We start from the raw sequence: 20,748 nt of genomic DNA, 5'->3' as shown, positions 1-20,748 counted from the left end.
AGTGGTGTGCCACTCAGCCTCAGGTCTAAGAGAGAACCTGGGTAAAAAATATACTTTGGTTTTTGTGGTGAGTTATTCTTAAACAAAGGCCAAAGAGCTCTAGTAACCATTTGATGTATTCATAATAAAGACTTTTTAAAAGCAACTGTTGGTGTTATTTAAAGATTGCACGTAATACCTTCTGATTTAAATATATACCTTTAGCTTCCTAAACACATATTCATTTGTTATAATTTTTCCAATGCATGGGGCTCAGGAATTATTAAGATTGTTTGTGCAGACTCAGTTCTGTGCATGGGGTGTTGTAATTAGCAATTAGAATCTTCTACCTTTCTGCCAAGCAGTACATAGCTCCTCAGGAAGCCCTACTTCATGACAGCTGGACAGCAGTAAAGAAAGGCTCCCTGAATTGAAAATAAATTTTCCAGTTTCCTATGCTGCTTGCTTTGAAACACAAGTTTTCCAGAAAGTGATGTCTTGAGAATCTTGTTGAGCTCTTGGCTGCTATTAGCTATATTTGTCTTCTGCCTCCTTAAATATGATAGTGTGGGCCTGGCACAGCTTTTGTTTTTGACAGTGATTGAAGTGATTAAGGATAAGTCATGCAACAGAAATATATTTTCTTAAGTCAGTGTTTCAGCTCTGTTCCCCGCTCAGCAATGGTAGGAAGCATTCCTTTTTGTTGCACTGTTTCTGTGTACATGCATTTTGTGCCACACTAAATGCTCGTTTTATTTGGCTTGCAGTCCTAGCACAGATCTTTTATATAAAAAGAACAGGAGAAGAAGCAGCAAATGGAGTGTTGCACTTGCTCTAAGTAGTTACAGCATCCCTTCCAGCGAGGCAGGGGCAGGCTACCAGAAAACTGCCTGTTTTCCTCAGGCAAGAGTACTCTGAATTAGAGTAATGGCTTGAACGTGTGCATCCAGGAGCTCAACTGCTAAATAACAGCACGGAGCCTTTGTAGTTCTGTTTCAGAAATAATTGTCTCTACAGAGCAGGCTATATAAACAAAGCCCAGCTTCTGTGAATCTTCCTGCTGACTTTAGTTGAGAGGTGGTTGTTGCTATAGCAATTTGCAGGCATCATTCATGTTTTATTTTCCTGAGGCTGGAAGGGGGACTTTGAACATCTCCACAAAATTTGAGCTGCAGGGAGCTTTGCCCAAGAAAACCCGCAGCAGTGAAGTGATTACCTATGTTACTTGTATTGATCCCACTAATTTGTAGGTAATCTAGATTTTATCTCTCTGGAAGAGAAATCACAGCAAATGTGCCAGGCATAAATCTAAGTGGCCTAAAGTGTTGTTGTGTGAAGATAATTGGGTACCAGGAGCAGTGTAGCTATCTCAGTGTAATGCCTAACTTGGCTTTTCAGCCAAGTCAAGCTCCTGAGGCGCACTCTGGTGTTGACAGGCTCTCCCATATTCAGTTCAGGGTGCCAAGTCGGGAGGTGAAACCCATGTGGCAATGGACTTTTTCTTGGTAAAAAAGGTTGTGCTACTTCATTATTTTATTTAGAAGCTGAATCCTGCAGAAAACTCTGCAGCTCTATAGCTAATTATAGTAAATTTTACCCCATGTTCGTTTGCATGGAGTACTAATGCCTTAGACTGTTAGTGTGAAATAATACTTCTTTTTTTCTCCTCTATCTTCTCTTCTTGTGTTTTGAGCATCTTTATTTTAACTCTGGTGAAAGGTTTGATAAGATCTCACCAAAGGCAGTTGTCAGGGCTTGTGCAGAGGAGTTTCTTGGGAGTTGTCCTGTGAAACTAAACCACAATGGGCATGAAACACTTTCAGTCTGAAACCACTTGTCTGTGCAAATGTACTTCTGTTATGACTGAGGAAAATAGCCACTAAATCAATAGGCTGGGTTGAAATGGTCCTGTTTCTTTTATTGTGATGAGTGCCCATTTATTCTCTCCCAAATGAGGTAATTGAACAAAGTTACTCTTGCAACCCCATATTCTTCCTAGATGCAAAAGGATGAGACTGAAGATGCTTTAAAGCAATTATGGGATGAAGGCCAGGACTTCACTTAGTTCAGCAGATACAGTGATTCTGAGTTTAAAGTAATTGAAAGCAGAGGATGGGAGATCTTGGATAATGGATTTCTCTTAAGCTTTATTTTAGATGTCTTTTAATGGGTATAGGTACTGAGGGAATTGTCATTTATGTGGCAGGCCAGTAACATGGAATCCAGTGAGAGCTGCTGTACTGTTGGCTGAAGCTCTGTAGAAAGAAAGTGATTGGAGCTACCCAGAAGGTCAAGGAGATGTTAAGTGTATTCTAAAAGTAATGCAGTGGGAGAGTTCTGTTCTAGTCTCACTTGTATAGTTGTGTAAGGTGGCAGTGCAGAGTAACCAAAGAAAGAAGGCTTTGAAGGAGAATAGTTTTATTTTTTAACTTTCTTATGCTTAAAAAGTTAATATCATTTCATTTGTTAAGTGTCTTACGCGTCTTGCAGCTGCTCTTGTGTGTGTGTAAAATGCTGAAGTGCCCTAGTTTTAGAGTGTGCCTGCAGCTGCACATGCAGCAGAGAGAGATTATTAAAGCAAAAATCTGAATTTCCTACCTATGGAAAAAAGCAGTTCTAAAATCTCATTTGTTTCCTTGGTCTAAACCTCACCTGGCAAGGGCAAGGCTCAGCTTTTGGATGTTGGTGAAGATAACACTTGTTTGTTCTTACACAGGGCACACTGAGACTGCACCTGAAAATGGGATGTGTGTGGGGGGGGTGTCCGCACAGGGCAACTGAATCACTTGGTGCTGTACATAGGAATTAATTACTGTGACACAGGAAAAGAGTAGTGCCATGCTTTTGAATGATCAGTATGCTGCCGTGTATGAAGGAATTCTTCACATGAGGATGGTAAAGCACTGGAACAGGTGACCTAGGAAGTTGTGGATGCCCCATTCTTGGAAATGTCCAAGGCCAGGTTGGATTGGGCTTTGAGCAACTTGATCTCCAGTGGAGTGTGTTCCTGTCCATAGTAGAGGGGTTGGAACTAGATGGTCATTAAGGTCCCTTCCAACCCAGACCATTCTGTGATTCATCCTGTGATTCTGTGGTGGCAGTTCCAACCCAGACCATTCTGTGATTCATCCTGTGATTCTGTGGTGGCAGAAGAACAACTATTATGGGCCTACTCTGTCTAAAACATGAAGTCACTTGGATGGTAACTGTGAACTTCAGTGCACATGGAGCTAAGTCAGAAGAGTTGAAAGCATGGGTATGCACTGAGTTCAGGAGGGATGTGGTGACTTGTGTGTGTCAGTGGGATGGCAAGAAGAAAGCACTGTGTTTTCTGAAAAGCTCTATGTTGGCAGGAGTATCCTAAATTAATCAGTAGATATTGTTCATTTTGCAGCATAGTCATTTAAATTAAAAATATGTATTGCATCAAAAGAATGTTTCGTTTTATTTTACTTCAGTGGGGAGAAGTGATTATGTCCTCTTTTCTTTGAGACTAAAGAGATTGCATTGTTTTCAGAAATAACTATATCTCAAGATCAAATTGCTCAATAGAGCAATGTATAGCAAAGTATCCATTTTCCACTTCTCTCCATGCCCACACTCACTTTGCTGCGGTTGCTATCTCACTAACACTCACAGGCTGCAATATGCTTTGATCACTGTGCCCTCTGAGCGAGGGTATCAAATAATGGGACACTCAAGTTTCTTTCTGCAATTCAAGCAATCTCACCTTGGAATTGGTGTGATACAGAAAGCAGGCTGGTCTGTGCCCGATTCTGCATTTCTCAGCAGTAGGTGTAAGCTTCATTGTACCTTGGAATTACTCACAGGAATTACCTCATAGTTTGGAGAATGATCTCTGGTTTAAGGCCAGAAGAGCTTTTCATCTAGAAAACTGTACAGGTACTTCATTTCATAATGTCTGAGGTGACCTTCCATGTACAGCTACTGCAGCAATACACTGACACTGATCCTGGGTATGGGAATCTCTCTGACATCGTGGTAGCAAATGCTGCCTGCAGCAGTGGGGAATCTGAGGAGAAGCAGCTGGTACTCTTGTACCTTGGCTGAAGGTGTTTGCCCTTGTGTAGCAGTCTCACAAATAAATCACTGCATCTTGCACATTGCCTGCTTTTGGTGTTTGGAGAGCCCATGCCCTGAGACAGGCTGCACAGCACAAATTGCTGGCTGTCTGGAACTGAGGTTGTCCTGCATGCCCTCAGGCAGTGGCATTTCAGATTTCATTTTGGTGATGTGTAATTAAAAAGCTTCCATTCACGTGTCTCATCTGTGTTTGGGTGAGCTTGCTAGCTTCTGGCCAACTGCAGAACTGGCTTCATAGCACAGACTTTTTCAACAGAAAACCTTTTTGCCAGGGATCCTTTCATGTTAGTGTCCTTGTTTTATATTGCAGTGAGATAATGAAATATCATTATCCAGAGAATATGAGTGTCAGCTTTTTAAAAAATGTTGTTCCAGACACTGTGTTTCTTTTATCATCCTTAAGAGATCCTAACTCTCCCTACAAAGGCATTTGGTTTGGTATCTTCTACGTTATTTAATATTTTAGGATACAATGCTTTTTAAAGCTGACGTAGTCAGCCAAAAGTAATCTTTTATAAATATGCATCTCCCAATGGAGCAGTTATACAAGTTTAATCTTTAAAAGAAAAAAAAAAAGCTGACCCTTTCCCTATAGCCAGTTGCATCATCCAGATTTATGTCTGTGGATTGTTTCCAAATAAATCTATTTGTGCTTCTATCTTTAATGTTTTACAGTTGAGTGCTGAATTAGCTGTGTTTATCTCTCTAGTCTATATGATGAAAACAATGCAAGTTTTATACCATTCCGGGAGTAGTAAGCACTAATGCTGGTGAGTTTTCACTCTGCTTTGCTCAGGCAGGCCATTAGAGATGAGGAGCATTGGTAGCAGTGCTTTGTTTGGCAACTGTGATTGTAGACTTGTGTGATAAGTGCCAGAGCAAAAAGAATTGGGACGGTCATTGCAGCTTGGTGTCATATAATTTATTTATATTTGCAAACCAGACTGGTAAGTTCCACACTGTTGGAAGTACAAAAAGATGTACTAAAGCACTGACCTTTTAAGAATTGAAAATATTTTAATATAATCTTAATTAATAGGCATGTTTAAATAAGGCATGAACTTTGCTTTCATGTTTCAGTGAATAGAAGTGAAACAGATATTCTGTCACTTTTCTGACTCAAACCTCCAACTTGCAAATGTACTTTGTAAGTACTGCTGTTTAGACTGTAGAAGAACAGGCATTTTCCATTTGCTAATGATGGAAGTTTCAAAAAGTTTTTATCTGAAGTTGTGAAGACTTGTATTACCTCTGCTAAAAATAGCAAACTGGTCTATAGTCTGGAAATACTCTTTCTTCACCTAAGTTCGTTTAGAAATCACTTAAACCTACTTTCCTTAACAAGATAATCTGAGTGTTGACATCCAGCCAGAATTAGGTGCGTGTCTCTGTCGTTTCAAAACAGAAATCTAGATTTTAGTTTTAACACACTGGAATGCATTAGATCCAGGGCTTCTGCAGAATTCCTGCAGTTCTTTCTCCCTCACTGCTACAATAGTTGGCAAAACCTTGAAAATCTCTTGAAATAATTTTATCTATGTTGTTAATTAGAAGAAAAATTTGTTACAAAAATATTTTGATTTGATGGTATAGTCCTACCCATCCTGCCAAGAGTTTTCTGAAGAATTTAAATTAAGAAGCCTGAAAGAGTTGTTTTTGATGTGTTTCTGTTTTTCTTCTGAAATGGTAGCTCTGCTAGAGAAATATTTCTAGTGTCTCTTTTGAACCTGGTGTTCAGTTCATTTAAGAGGGCTTGGGTTTTTTTGGGTGGAATAGAATGGACAGTACATGTGTAAAATTTCCAAGCCGATGGTTCAGTTCTATTCCTATTTGTATGCCCTTCCCCAAAGGATTAACCTGAAATAAGTGCAGTGTAGTGCACCATCAGTGTCTTGGTTTCCCCATTCCCTAGAAAGCTGACATCTCTTGTGAGCAAGCTTCTGCAAAAGGCACGTTCATGCTGTGCTCTCCTTGTCCCTCCTGCAACCTATTGCTGAGTCTTACAGTCCTCCAATCTCCAGAGGTATTTCCCTTGTTTCCCACCATGTTGCACTAAAAGAATTGTAGGATCTGAGCTCACCCCCAGCGCTGCTCTGAGCCTGTCTCTTCAACTGGTCACTGATCCTTCCCAGAAGCACCAGGAATCTCCTTGTCCATAGTAAGTGCTAGCAAAGGTTTCTTAGTGTGCCCTTTTGCTCCTGTCCTCAGCTACTGCTCAGGGAGCGTCTGCCAACTACCAGCACAGCACATCTGCCACACAGGAAGGGCTCTGCAGGCAGGGATTTAAAGGATGAAGGTTGCTTCAGAATGGTCTGTGGATAGGAGCTGGCTGCTGCCAGGCTGCTTGCGCTTTGGAGGCCAGCAGCAACATGCAAGGCACCATTTATTACCTCCTGTACAGAAGGGAAGTTCTAAGTTGTTACAGAAAGGGAGAAAAGGAGGAGCTGTTTTATACTGATAAAATGCCAGTGCTTAGTTCTGTGCTTCTGTTGAAGTGTTGGAGTAATTGTCTTGGACACAGCTCTTCTGTGCAGTTTGTACAAATGGATTTTGGTGATGAGAGGAGATGCTTTGGTTTTGTGTACCAACTGTTGTTGGTTTGGGTCTCTAATCCATTTTCAAGCCTCTCAGCAGGGTCTCATTGTAGCATGTGTTAATTTAAGGTGAGAATTTCCCTTTATCTTGTTTTGAAGGACTTGGCTTTGGTAATGGTTATGTTTGCGTGCATAGGAGTTTACAAAAGCAAAGCCAGTGCTGGTGGCCATGTGACTTTGGTTCACTCAAGGCACTGTTTTATAATCATGTTCGGAAAAGCGTAACAGGCCCTGAACAAGATTAGGGCTGCAATGTGCTTATGCTGTGACAGCGAGGAGTAGTATTGACTTAGTGTTCAGCTCAGAGATAGCAGAAGCAGCAGCATAAGAAATTTAGTCTGTCCAATGTTCAGTATAGTGCAGAAGCACTGGAAAATATTGTCCCCAGCTGTGCTGGAACAGGCTTCCAGGCCAACACTCACCCCACTCTCTTCTTGAGGGGAAGTTTTAGAGTCATTATTGACAAGCAGATTTAGAAAACTAGCGTCTGACAAGTGAGTTTTTAAATGAGGCTCTTTACAACTTATCCTTTCCAACAACTCTAAAGAAGAGAGCAGATCGTAATTTTGTCCAGACTTACTCTGAGGATTTTAGTATTAAACATCCAGGTACTTGGTTTTTTTACCTTTTTATCTGTCAGGTACTACATGCATCTTGGTAATTTTTGGCCAGCCATAGAACTTTGAGACCTATTTATCTTTGGAAAGATTGCTGTCCTTTGTTCCTCAGATTGCAATTTTAAAATGCAAGTAAGCATGGTGTGCAAGTATGGAATGAACACATTATTTAACTCTAAACCAATAAATTGCACTAAAATTTTACTTAGTATATTGTTTGTCTAAATATATATAGATATTGATAACACAAAGAATGTGAAAGTCTAAGGACTTGCAAAATATATTTTTTCTGTAAATATGGACAGTAGTTTTTGCATGTCTTATTCATAAACTATGGATGTAAGAAGAGGCAAAAGTCACAAGTACTGGAAAAGCTTTAATTTGTGTTGATTTCTGCTTTCCCATGTATTCAGCCCCTGGATCATGGCTCACAAGAATTTTCTTTTAGGATAAACAACCCAGTTTTGCCATTAAAGAGACTCTTTAGTCCTAAATTTCAGTGATGCTGCCTTAGAAGAGACTAGCCAGTTGTTGAATGCTCAGATGCTTATTCTGAGCCAGGTACTCAGGATTTTGGTCTTAATGTGTTTCTGAATTAATAAATAATAAATTCTGTCAGCTCTGACCTGTATCTGTACTTTCAACATGCTCTACCTAGCACAGCAATGCCTCTGACTTGATTGACATGCTAGCTGGCCGCTGTTCCCAGTGTCCAGACAAAACTGCCTAGACTAGCCCCAATTCTTTATTATAACATGTACAAATTTAGACTACTCTCTTCTCTGCTTAATTCTGGGTAATTCAAACTCTGCATTTTTTACATTGTGTATGTCAGGTGTGACATGCTATATAAAATACACGAGGGGATTTAAGAGTAGGACTTTTATTTTGTTTTCTTTTTGAGCAGTGTTCATAAGGAAGTAGTTGGAGGTAGCAGGATTAGATGCTAAGGAGTAAAGACTATATCAGTTCCCAGTTAGCTCTGCTTTAAATTTCCCAGTTTAATGCTGAGTTTCCTCTGCTGTGTATTGGCAGTGCTTTTTTACTGAGGCATGAGTTTGTTCCAGCTGTCATTTCTGAAGCCTTCCCCATCCCACACGCCCCCAGCACTCTCAGACAGCTAAAAAAAGTAGCTGTTCAGTCATACCAGGGGGATTAGATGACAAGTGGCAGGTACAGAATAGCTAGATTTTCTTCTTTTTTCCCTGTAATCCCTCCTCCTCTGATTTAGCTGTTTCTGCTTCTCAGTATCTTCTCTCACACTGGCAGAAATAGAGCAGGGAGCTGGAGGGTGGTCTTTCTCCGTTGGTGCTCAGAGCACCCTGTGCCCAGAGGTGTACCTGCCGTGCCATGGCTGTCTGCAGGCCTGGGGCTCTCCTGTGCTTGTGCTCTCATCCACACCTGTGCAGCCCTTGTACAGCTCCCCTTTCCAGACCCGTGTTGGCATGCAGTTCTGGGGAGGCTGCTGTGCCCATCCTCACCTTGGCACAGGTCTCAGCAGCACTTCTTGCTTGTGTTCCCCAAGTGCCACTTCACACTGCGTCTAACCTCCTGAGGCTTACACTTCTGGTGGTAGAGACCTTCTGGAAATAGACCTGCCTCTTTCTTGTGGCTGATTCCCTTCTCCCATGGAACAGAGCTTAAGCATCTTCTTTCCAGCTCCTCAGCCTTGCTGTGGGGCCTTTGGTTTGTCATTCACCTCACTGGGAATAGCTGGTTCACACTGTGCAAATATGTGCTTGATGTGCCACAGGCTGAAAAACAAGTGTTCGTATTCTGCACAACACTTGTGTTTTTAAAAAGGCCTGTCAAAATGCCAGTGTGATGCTTTGTCTCTCAATGTTTGGCATTCAGTGTTTTTCCAGGATCTGGGTGAATGTTCCTTCTGCTTTCCAGCACATCCTCCCAGAGGCTCTAATTCTCAACAAAGTTTTTCCCCTCGAATATGTTACCTTGTCTCTCAGGCCAGGCTTCTTTGACCAGAGCTTATCTGGCATGTAAAGAAGCACTAAAAGCTTATAGTTTTCCTCCTTTCTCAGTGTTTTTTGTGAGCCTTTTCTTCAACTTTGAATATTTTTAATATAAATTTTGTCTTTGTGCTTGTTTTGCTTTCCACTGCTGGCAATTTCTACTTCTCCTCACACAGGCCTCCTTTGGACAAGCTGGAGATAACTGGTTTTGTTAGTTCAAGAGGAACACCTTAGACTGTAAGGTTATTAAAGGCATTTTTCTCTGACAGATGCTGATCATGGAACAGCTCTTTCAAAGTAGTTCTAGCCATCATAAAGTGGGTGGGTTTTTTTCCATTTTAGGAAGTAAACTTTGGTACTGGTATTTGGTACAGAGATTATTAACTGCTGTAGGAGTTTACTGTAATTATAATGGCTGTGTGTGAGACATGGGGTGAGCTGACATCCTATGAAATTGCTTGTCAGTCCTTCTAGACCTTGTACTTATCTTGGTAACAGAAGTATTGATTAAACCTGTCTGATTGTGAACACATAGATATATTGAAACTGATCAGAAACTTCTAAATAGATTTCATTTCCATTACAAAACTGTTCTTGTAGGAATAATCTCTCAATTTTTAACTTGTCTTCATTCAAAGCAAAACTAAAAGCTGAGCCTGCAGAGGTCCTCCCTAGCACTAATCATCCTTATGGATCGATCCCTTTCAGCTCTGCTCCTGGTGTAGATGCTGAATTCTGTGTTGCCACTGGTGTTACTTGAAAGCTCAGCATTTACAAATGCATATTATTTAGTAGCAATACATATATCTTTTCTTGCCTTTTCCCCCTATTTTTTCCCCTCTTTCCACAAAAAGAAGCTGAGGTTCAGCTTTCTGTTTAAAGCTGTGCCATATAGTAATGGCAGAGCTGAGAGAGACAGCTGTTCTTCACAGAAAATGATCCATCTCTAACACTTCTTTATGCAACTTTTATTCCTTTATGGAAAGGTAGTGGTCCAAGATAAACAGCAGAGCAAATATTAGATAGTTAAATTATATCTCTTCCGGCATCTGTTAGGTATTGAAACCAGTGTTGTCAATATTTAGGTGTGGATTTTAGATGTTTGGTTGTCTGATTAATCTGTTTGTATCCTAGAGCAGGAGGTATTTTGTGTGGGAGCACACCTACACTGGTTACTAAATGCTTGTGCCAATTCCTATTTGATCTCCAGCATCGTTAAAATTCATGGTGTGCCATCTGTTCTTTTCATCACTTGTCATATAAGTGGTCATATGAATGTGTATTCAAACCATATCAAAAATATTCCAAGGAAATGTTCAACAAGGAAATATGGGGAAAAAGTATTACTTCATGTACCTAGGTCTTTTTTGCAAGTGTATTTTCTGGATGGCATTTAAACCACAGTTTTAAAGTTAATGGAGTGTTGCATAATCCCATGGTGCAGTGCTTGTAGAAAATAATGCACATACTTGGTATGAAAGATGCAGAGAAATTTGTGCTGACACTATTAGAGCATCAGTGTTCTCACTAGCTCTTAGAAACACTATTTTTATTTTTTTATGACAGTTTCCTCTTCTAGATGATGCCCTAGGCCAGGCTGATGGGAATTGTGATGTAGTCCCACTGAGTTACAGTAGGACTTTTTCTGAGAATGTTCCAAATAGTTGATACATGCAGAAGAAAAGCTTGTTTTACAAGTGCCTTAACTTTGAGGGAGAGGTAAGATATGAAGAGTTTAGAATCACAGAAATGTTAAGGTTGGAAAAGACCTCTAAAAATGAAGTCCAACAGTTAAACTAACACTGCTATGTTCACCACTAAACCATGGCCCCGAGTGCCACATCCCCAAATTTTTTAACACTTCCAGAGATGGTGGCTTCGCCACTTCCCTGGGCAGCCTGATGACTCTTTTGGGGAGATTTTTTTTTTTCCTAATATCCAGTCTAAAACTCTCCTTGTGCAACTTGAGGCCATTTCCTTCTCATGATGTTTCTTCTTGTTCTGTGAGAAGCAGCTGACCCTCACCTGACTACAAGCTCCTTTCAGGCAGTTGTAGAACGTGATATGATTCCCCTTGAGCCTCCCTTTCTCCAGGCTAAACACCCCCAGCTCCGTCCCCTGCTCCTCACAGCACTTGTGCTTCAGTCACTCCACCAACTCTCTTGGCTTTCTCTGGACTTGTTCCAGCACCAGGTATGGATTTTTATAATGGTAGATCCTGCCAAGTTCAGTGGTGCTCACATTATCTTGCCAAAAATTGATCCATCTACCCATAGGTCACACTAATCTTTTGTATGAGCTTTTAAAATGGCAAATACTAAAATCTTGTATTGGGCTGCCTTTAACGTGTTACAGTTCTTATTATCATTTGGAATCAGTATTTGTTAAGTTGAACAGTGGTTATTTCTATTGATTGCAAGAGACTTAATGCAGGAATCAAGAAGAGCAGTGTCTGACAATTATTTAAGGTTTCACACAATTTTTTTTGGTGAGACTATGTGATTTTTGAACACTGTTCTTGGCAAAACGTTGCTCTTGAACATGAAACATTTGATAACAGCATTTTTCTATTTCCCTCACCCAACTTTCCCCTGCAAAAATGGTACAGTATGTGTAGCATACAGGTTCTTCCTGCTACCTTTTACCCTCTGTGTTAATCCTGACACATGCCTGTGGAAGGAGGTAAGCAGGGAAACAAAGATTTCTGTGAGGCCACAAAGGGAATGAACTCACTGAGGTACTAAATGCTGAGTGTGTATTGTTAAAGCTGACCTGCATAAGAAATTGCTTGGAGCCTTCTGAGGAAAATTTGTTTTAATTATGTTTTCTGAAGTGGATCTAATACAGTAATTCCTGTTTAGCTTTTAAATCCAGAGTAATAAGGGTTTTTTTTCCAACTTTCATTTCTAGTGATATTTTTGTTCAAATGAATTGGTGTCTTTCATCCCCTAGGCTTTATTTATAACTGCCTCTTTATCCTTGCTTGCAAATGCTTTCAAGCTGTTTTCGGAGGGCTTCTTAGAATTCCTACAGTCTGCCTTTAGGCTGCTCCCAGATTGGTGTGTTCTGGACTCCAGCACCCCTATAGTGGAACTGCTGGGTACAAAGATGAGTAGTAAGATGAAAAAATCCTGGCATCTAATTTCTTGGGTTTTTTTTTTTTCTTTTTTTTTTTAGTTAGAGATAGATGCTGAAACAAGGATATGGTTTTGATTTGAGTAATAGTAATGAATCTTCTGAGATTTTTTTTCTTTATAAAGGGTTGTTGAAAGGGCATTCAGAACTCCAAAATTAGATCTCGTTCTAGGCTGTTAGGGGCTGATCAAAAGTCTGTTGCAAATAATGGGAATATCTCCTCAGTTATATTTCATTCAGGTCCCTAAAAGTCCTCTCTCCAGTCCTGCATTATGGATGTGCAATTTGTAAAGAAGTTTTTGCCAGTATCTCATACCATACCTTTAGAAACCTGGGATCTGCAAGTCATCTTATAAGTCTTATTAAAACACATTGCTAAAATGAAATCTTCTTGTGGCTCTTTCCTCAACTTGAATTGGGAACTTGTATTGTGGCTTAAATGCTTTTTTCCTTTGGGGTTTTTTTAATGCAAAATGACGTAGAATGGCATTAAGGTGAAATCTTGGAACAGTCTGATTTTAAAGGGAATACAGCAATATTTAAGTTTCAATATAATAAGGCGAGTGATCTACTACTAAGTAAAATGGTTAATTAATATCTTCTTCCTTATTTTAGGAACTGAAGGTTCTGAAACACAAGATAAGAAAGTGACTTCAGGACAAAGCAATGCTGGAACTAAACCAGGTACGCCATTCCACATGCTCCATGTTTTAAGGCTGTTTGCCTCAATGGTGCGTGGAAAACAGCTGTTGTCACAGCAACTTGTAAAGTTTGTTGCTTTTGTACCTCACTGTTTCAGACAAAAGTGGTATCAGTGACTGTTCATGTTTAGATAGGCTGGAATATGTGATTGTATGCAAAGAAGCAAAACTGGAAAAATCTAGTTATATTTTAGAATAGCTTAGGAATGAGGGCTGGGAGGTGAGAGAAGACAACAGAAGCCACCGTATTTGCATCTGTGCTTGAACGAGAATTATGTGCTGTAGGCAAAGATTTGCAGCTTTGTATACATGTGCCTTTGTTCAGGCATTTCCTCACTTACCACAAAGCGTGCCATGGTCTGTAACATATTCTATGCAGTGGGCAGATGTGTCTCATTACGTCACCATACCTCACGGGTACACTGTGTGGATTTAGTTCACTGTTTGCTTACACAGTTGAAAATGTATGTGCTAAAAACCTTGCTGTAGCCCTTGGTGTCATGGGTCTGCTCCACTTGCATGCTTAGACCAAGATCCAGAAGAGGACTCAGATATCTAAATTGTTTGTGTTGCAATTCAGGTACCCAAGGTTGAAGAATGCAATTAGTAATGATTTTGCTCAGATGCCTGGGAAAGCAGAGGTGCTTGTGGTGCTGAGGACCAGGCCCACTGTAACATCCCCTTTTCAGCTCCTTGACAGCTTGGCAGCTCAGTGCCTGTTTTGTACTGACAGATGTTCTCTATCCCCAAAAGGGGTGCCTTGGCCTGTGTCCCCAGAGGGAAGGAATCCCAGCACTGTGTTCAGATCCCACCTGGCATGCTCTGCCAGGCATGCTGGGTCCTGCACAGAGCAGGAATCACGGCTGCTCTCAATCAGATAGACAGTGTTGGAAAAGGAGGAGAAAACAAAGAAGATATTACCTCTTTCCACAGCTCTTTGTGGTGGACAGTGTTCAATATTTGCTTTATTCTACAGTAGTTTAATCTTGTTTTCATTTCTCAGAAGGGCATCTTAGCTGTTCCAATGTTCCCTTCATCTGTGGCGGTGTGTAGAAGGAATCCAAAATTCTTGGGGCTGGAGTGAGGGAAGGCAGAGTGAGCTGACAGTATGAGCCACAAAAACTGGTCATATTTACAACTGTATATGACAATTGTTAAATTAGGAACTTAATTTCTACAAATATAAATTTCGCTTAAGAGTTTGTTGAGTCTTAGTTCTATAGATTTGTAAAACTTATTTTTTCCTTTTGTTGCTATCATTAGGGACAAAGACCTATTGATGTTTCAGTGCAGAATTTCTGCAATATACTGTTCAAGGCTTCTAAGCTTTCAAAATTACCTATTAACTTGTTAAAATGAATTTTGAACACACACTAAATGTTCTAAATATATGGACATATACTGTTTTCATATGGAATTTAAAGGCTTAATTTCCAGCAGCAGGTAAAAAACTAATTTCTCCTATGTAGAACTATGGCTTATTTATTCTCCAAACATCCCTATCATACATATGCTTAATTCTATGCCTGTTACATAAGTGGTGGGAAATAGATTGCTGAGTGTGAGTTCCCACATATTGCAGTTTTACCAGACTGCAAGTTCCAAAGCAGCATGTGGGTCTTGTGGAGTGTTGTCTCTTAGGTTTTGCATATGCCAAGTTGGCAATTATTTCTCTAAAAAATGAGAAATTCTTGCAGGATTTGTTGCAGCTGACATTTTCCCCATTTCCTTTCACAGTAACTTAAAGCTTATGGTCTGATGAGGAATATGAGCAAAAGAGTGTACAAAATATTTTTTGTTTGTCCTGGTGTTCCTACCAAATAAGAAGAAATGCCAATCCCCCAGGTATTTGCCTGGTGGGTTTTTAATGAATAAAGATGTGAGAAATAAAATGGGGAGCAGTCCCAGTGAACTCTCTTCTTTTGCCACAGTTTGAAACCATTGATGCTCTGCACTGAAGGTGCCAGCAGAACATCTGGATTCAGAATGCAGATGTTGGAGGTTGGGGTTTTAGCCAAACTATGAAGGATCATTTTGAAGACTTAGAGAAGATATTTTAATTATCAGTGTAAATCTTGCACTGACAATATGTGCTCCAGCGTCTAGTAGAGCAAATGCAATGATGGTCTGCTGCAAAGGTGTTACCCTCATCTTTGTGCTAATATTGATTTAGCTCTTTATGATCCCAAATGTGTGCAAAATCAATTGTTACTGAAGACACACACTCTGCATAGCCTGCGACTTAATGTGAATTCTTTAGGATTGTTCTAACATCCTGCGGTGTTGGGAGAGGGGCTGCTCTTGTGTGAGCACTATCAGGTGTGTGATATGGAAAAAATAATTGGATATCTTCAAACAGAGTGGCAGAGGGCAACTTTAAAAATTTATTTTATTCCTTCATTGCTTATAATTAGGAATTCTTAAGGGAGACCTTTTCAGTTTGCCTGTCCATGTAACCCCCCTGCCTCTTTGAAGAATTGTTGCCTCTCTCCGTTAGGGAAATCTCTCTTCTCAAGAAAGGGAAAAAAACCCTGAACTGGAAGGCTATTCTGAAAGAAGCAGGTTTCTACATTTTTCCCCAGTGCCTCATCATTTTCTGTCAACTCAATGTTACATTGACTTTGCTGACAGCCCTTGAAGGGAATCCTTGTTTTCCAGGGAAAATGTGCATTATTCCACAAGCACTAATTACTCATGCCACAGAAATTCATGTTTTGTGAACCTTGTGTGCCAGTCACCAGAGAGAAGGAATATTATTACCCTTTTGACCCGTGTCTGCATGCTGAAGGGACTGTGTGTGAGTCAGCGTGCTGCTGAACATCAGCCAAATGCAGATGGACACCCTGCAGTGGGCAAATCTCTGCCATGCCATGGCTGAGCACACTGTCATAAATGGCAGCACTCTGGGCTAGCCAGCCAACACTGAAGTTTTGACCTGCAGCTGGGTGACAGATTACCTTTGCTGATGACTTTTTCACTGGTTCTGCCCTTCATGGGGGCTGTCCTGTGTGAAGGTTCTCCGTGCCAACTGTGCAATGGGTTTGCTCCTTGCAGCTGTTACTTTGCACTGCTATTAGCACTCTTAATTGGGGCTCTAGTCTGACAGTAGTTGAGATAATAGTTTTTCACTGATTAGAGTTCAAGTGTAATTAAAGTGTGGTAGCTGTTGGTGAACTGGTTCACCCGAGAAATCCTGTCATTCTCATGCAGAAAACTCTGTTAAAGGATGAAATGCGCTTTTTTTTTTTTTTATCTAACTCAAATATCTATTCAAAATTAGTTTAGCACAGCCTCACTTCAGGGACATACTTTGCAAATATCTTTAACCTCAGTTTTATGACCCATTGTATTGTTTGCTAATAACTTTTTTCATAGGTATGCAGCCTATACACAAGTAGGCTGACTCTACATGTTTTTACAAGTTGATTACATGTGTATTCACACCGAATAGTGAAAAGGTTCTGTTATCTTGTGTTCTTTCATGATGACAGTATTTGAAAAGCTCTTTATCTTAAAATACTTTGAGTTCCTCTCAATACTAAAATAAATTAGTCCATTTAATTATATCCAGAAATCTTTTTTATTTTTCTGTGGGTTTCTTGTTTATTGTGTTCTTATGCAAAGCAGACCTTTTCAGTGCTACTGAAAAAAACCTCATAAAATTAAAAACTTTCCAGGTTTAACAGAACAGGCTGAGTAGGAAATTGGTTTTGGCAGCATGCTGAGATGAATTGCTAACTTGGATTTTGTTCCCTTTGTCTGGAACAGCTCCATTGCTGAGACTGGAAGTTGGATGCTAGCTGTTCAGCCCTTTGTTGTCTTCCAGAACCATCATTGAGCAAGTGATGTTTTCCAACCAAACCTGAATTTTTAACGTCAGACCTGGGCTCTGACACAAATCTTTCATGTGATCCTCGGTCTTACTGCTGTGATCCAAGCAGCCAGTTGCAGATAGTTGTGAAGTACTCATGTAGATAAATTTCCATATACGATAGATAAAGCTCTCATCTTACTTGACTTGTAAGTCCATGCATGTGATGCCTCACTGCCTTTAGTATATTTGCCAGAGTTTTTAACACATGTGCACACAAACGTCTTTTGAGATCAATATCATGCTTTTTCCAGAGGCTCAGCCAGGACTGCTTTAGAATGACTCAGCCAGAGCAGTGTTTTGGTTCAGCCTGTTTTGCTTGGATGCCGAGGCTCTTGTGTCATGATATAGGGCTTATTAGCTGTTCTGAGGCAATATCAAGGGGAAGACAAAGCTTGATTATAATAGCCTTTCCTGTGCATGCATTTTGGAGAGACATTATGGAATAATAAGCAGTATTCTCTCTAGAAGTCAAGTTGTTTTAGGCTTGGAAACAAAAATAAAGCGTCTTCCTTGGTTTTCACAAGCAGTAGCCTTGCTGGGTATTTGCAGTCACATGTTAGTCTATTCTTTAGAAGTATTTTATTTATTAAAAATAGGAATGCCTTCTAATTATCAGTTTTATGGGTTTTTTAAAATAAGATGGATTTCTCAAAACATTATCTATTTTGACAGAATAATTAGGGTTGTTAAAAAGCCACTGTCCTCTAAGTTTGGGTTTGGTAGTATTTGATTTTATGCTGTGTGCCTAATACTCCTCTTTCTCCATTTGTAGATCACCCAACAGTACTAAGGGTTGATGACAGGCAACGGCTTGCCAGAGAACGGAGAGAAGAGAGAGAAAAACAGCTAGGTAAGGCCCCCTCTTGTGTGTGTTTGGTTGGTTGGTTTTTTGTTTGTTTTTACTGGACTATCGTCTGCATGCAGCATTATTGCCAACTTACTTTTAGGGGCAGTCCTTTAGCAAAATGATAGTGCTAGGTTTGCAATAGTATCATCTCAGATACTTTACCATATCTTTAAAGTAAATCTTTTAGTTCATCAGTACTGTATCTCTCACCTATTCTATTAATGTGAATGAAAAGTAGGTGTTAATTCTGAAATCATGTAAGGGAACTTAGCTGATGTAAATGGAATTTTGAGGTTTTGGGATATTTTACCAATTAAGATTAAAATGCTGAATACCATAAAATAGAATTGAAGAATATGTTGCCAATGTATGCTTTGAATTTTTTAATGTATACTTGGGGTACATTTTTCAGGTCAAACCGTTAGTGGTAATCAAATAGGTGTGCTCAATATGTTATGTCAGCTAGGCCTGCATAAGTATAACATAGTTTGAGTGAATAGTGAAGGCTGCCTAACAAGTGACTACAGATGGACAGTGTACTGAGTATGATGGTGAGAGAATTAAGAATTATCTGAAGCCAGACTGGTGGCTTTCTGAAAAATGTGTAAATGTTTGGCTGCCACAAGGTTCTGTGGTAATTGGGATGTTGGGAAATACAAGTATTTCCTCTTTTTTATGTGTTTACTCTGATTTATTTCAATGCTGAATTGTTCTAAGGGCTTGAGAAACAGAAGTTCTTTATTTCCCATTTCCAAGTCTGAAAGTTTATTGAACTATATTGTAACTCCAGCCAGAATTATGCTGCTTCTTCTAACCTGAAGAGCCATCATTAATTGTCACCTAGGTCTTGACAGCATTTATATCCTCCCTTGTTTACAGCACCTTATAACATTGAAGTAGCCATGCATGAATCACTAGGATTGTTTTGGAGGGGAAAGTGAAAGCTTTAGTTTTGGCTTGCTCAAGGGGTAACATGACAGGATATTTGATAATCCCTGAAAAGCTGCTCCTCGAGTTGAGGTTGATGGTATGTGTACGCTTAGTTTCTTCAGGTTTCAGAGCAAATGGATGTTACTGGCCCATTTTAATTAATTATTCACATATGATGGTTCCATGTCTTGAATTTCTTTTTTTCTCAGGTTTTATCATTGTATAATAACAATGCTTTAGTCAAATGCAAGAGAAAGATACTTTCCTTGAATTTAACTCAGATTTTTATAGCTATTGATAAGTGACTATTTATTACCAGAAGGGCATGACTTCTGTTGATAAATGTGCTATTTTGTGTGATGTGTTTTAAAAGCAACATCAAAGCAACATCAGAAGTTTTTGTAAGTTGATGTGGAATCCTTCATTTCCACATGGGAGAGTTTTGCATGTCCCTGTGATGTATAACTGTATTGCGTGTTGTTGCTTGGAGAATTATTTTGAACTAACAAGAAAATTGAAAGTTGCATTGTACTTTCATCTGTATATTTGTCTGCTGTGATTTAGTATATATATCTCAAGCTGTCTCTTGAGATTTGTGTTCCAGTACAGCAGAGCAATGATTTTTACAACAGCATGTAACTTTTTCTTTTTTTTTTTTTAGTGCATTTAGTGCAGATCCTAGATAATCAGTCACTCATGTCATGTGAACTGCAGCAAAGAAATTCTTAAGCTGTCTCTCTTAAACATTAAGTTGTATAATATTGTTACATAAATGTGTCTTGCTAAAAATTAGAGTTGGATTTTGTTAATACTGGGACATCAGCCATGCAACAGTAAAGCAACTGAAGGAAGGAATTTTAATTTTTTTTCAATAGAATTAGGTTGGATTTAAACTTAATTCCTTTCCTTTTGATTCAAGGGATCTGTCAGGTTTAGCAAAGACTTCTTTTTATACAGAAGTTGAGAATTTCAGTCCTACCTCATATAAAATTATTCTTTGTTCTAAAAAAAGGAAAGGACAGGGTTCAACTCTCTAGGTGTAGAGCTGGTAGTAATTTTGTTTTGTACTTTCAGCAACTTGAACTCCTGGGGGTCAGGAAAATTAAGTTGTTGACGCTTCTGTTAAGAACATGTGGAGTACCACTTTAATAAGGATTAAATTTATTTATTAGGTAATATTCTGTTATTAAAGAGTTGATTTAAGACCATTTTTATTTCCCCTTTTTTACTCTCAAATTCTATTTTTTTCAAGTTCCACTGTGCTGTAATAGATTTGGCTTTCCTGTGGTGGATTGGCATGTGCTCTGAACTCCTGAGGATTTCCTTGCACCTGGAAATAGTATTTTAGCAGTCTTAGACTACTTAGCACACTTGGGTTTCTAAGTATTGTTTTTAATGAGTGCTTAGAGAATGGAAAATGCTATCATTTTTGTCTGAAGATATATATATATATATATATATATAGCACATAAATGTGTTGGGACTGTCGGTACCTGTTGTTTCTTGAGGATCATGTTGAGCCACCTAATGGCAAAGATTAAAGAAGCTTCTACAAAAAATGCCCCTTTCACCTTTAGTATATTCATGGGGGTTTTTTGACTTTTCTTTAGGTAACTTAGAAGATACACAGGGACACAATCAGCAAATCACACCATCAAAAAGTGATTGTTTTAGTTTCTTCACTGTAGGAAAGGCATTGCTTTTGAAATGCCATCCCAACACTTCTAAAATATTAATTCTTTGACTTTTTTCTTTGCAGTTCCTTTTGCATGACTAAAGTTGTAACAATTTCATGGAGGATTTTCTGCTTCAATCTTTTTAATCTCCTGACCATTTGGTATTGTGTGTTTTGCTGATATCACATTCAGGCCTTAAAAGATTAGGATGATATTGATTTTCTAAGTAATGCTTCCAGAGTTGTCACTTGCGCTTTAGTAATCATGTTTTAATTTTTGTGCTTTTTCCACTAGTGCTCTTCCCCATAGCAACTGTGCATA

The 20,748-nt window shown here is 39.3% G+C and overlaps 1 protein-coding gene across 6 annotated transcripts in view; it reads left to right on the top strand.

Annotated features, from left to right (window-relative positions):
- Positions 1-20,748, top strand: part of MAP7 (microtubule associated protein 7) — a 109,579-nt gene that overhangs the window by 48,631 nt on the left and 40,200 nt on the right. For all 6 annotated transcript variants that reach the window (XM_058801230.1, XM_058801229.1, XM_058801228.1 and 3 more), the window contains exons 2-3: positions 13,015-13,083; positions 17,747-17,824. In XM_058801230.1, coding sequence (XP_058657213.1) covers positions 13,015-13,083; positions 17,747-17,824 — 147 coding nt within the window. The remainder of the gene's footprint in view (positions 1-13,014; positions 13,084-17,746; positions 17,825-20,748) is intronic.

The sequence above is a fragment of the Ammospiza caudacuta genome, chromosome 3, assembly GCF_027887145.1.
Source record: "Ammospiza caudacuta isolate bAmmCau1 chromosome 3, bAmmCau1.pri, whole genome shotgun sequence".
NCBI lineage: Eukaryota > Metazoa > Chordata > Aves > Passeriformes > Passerellidae > Ammospiza > Ammospiza caudacuta.
This window is presented reverse-complemented; position numbering and strand designations above follow the sequence as displayed.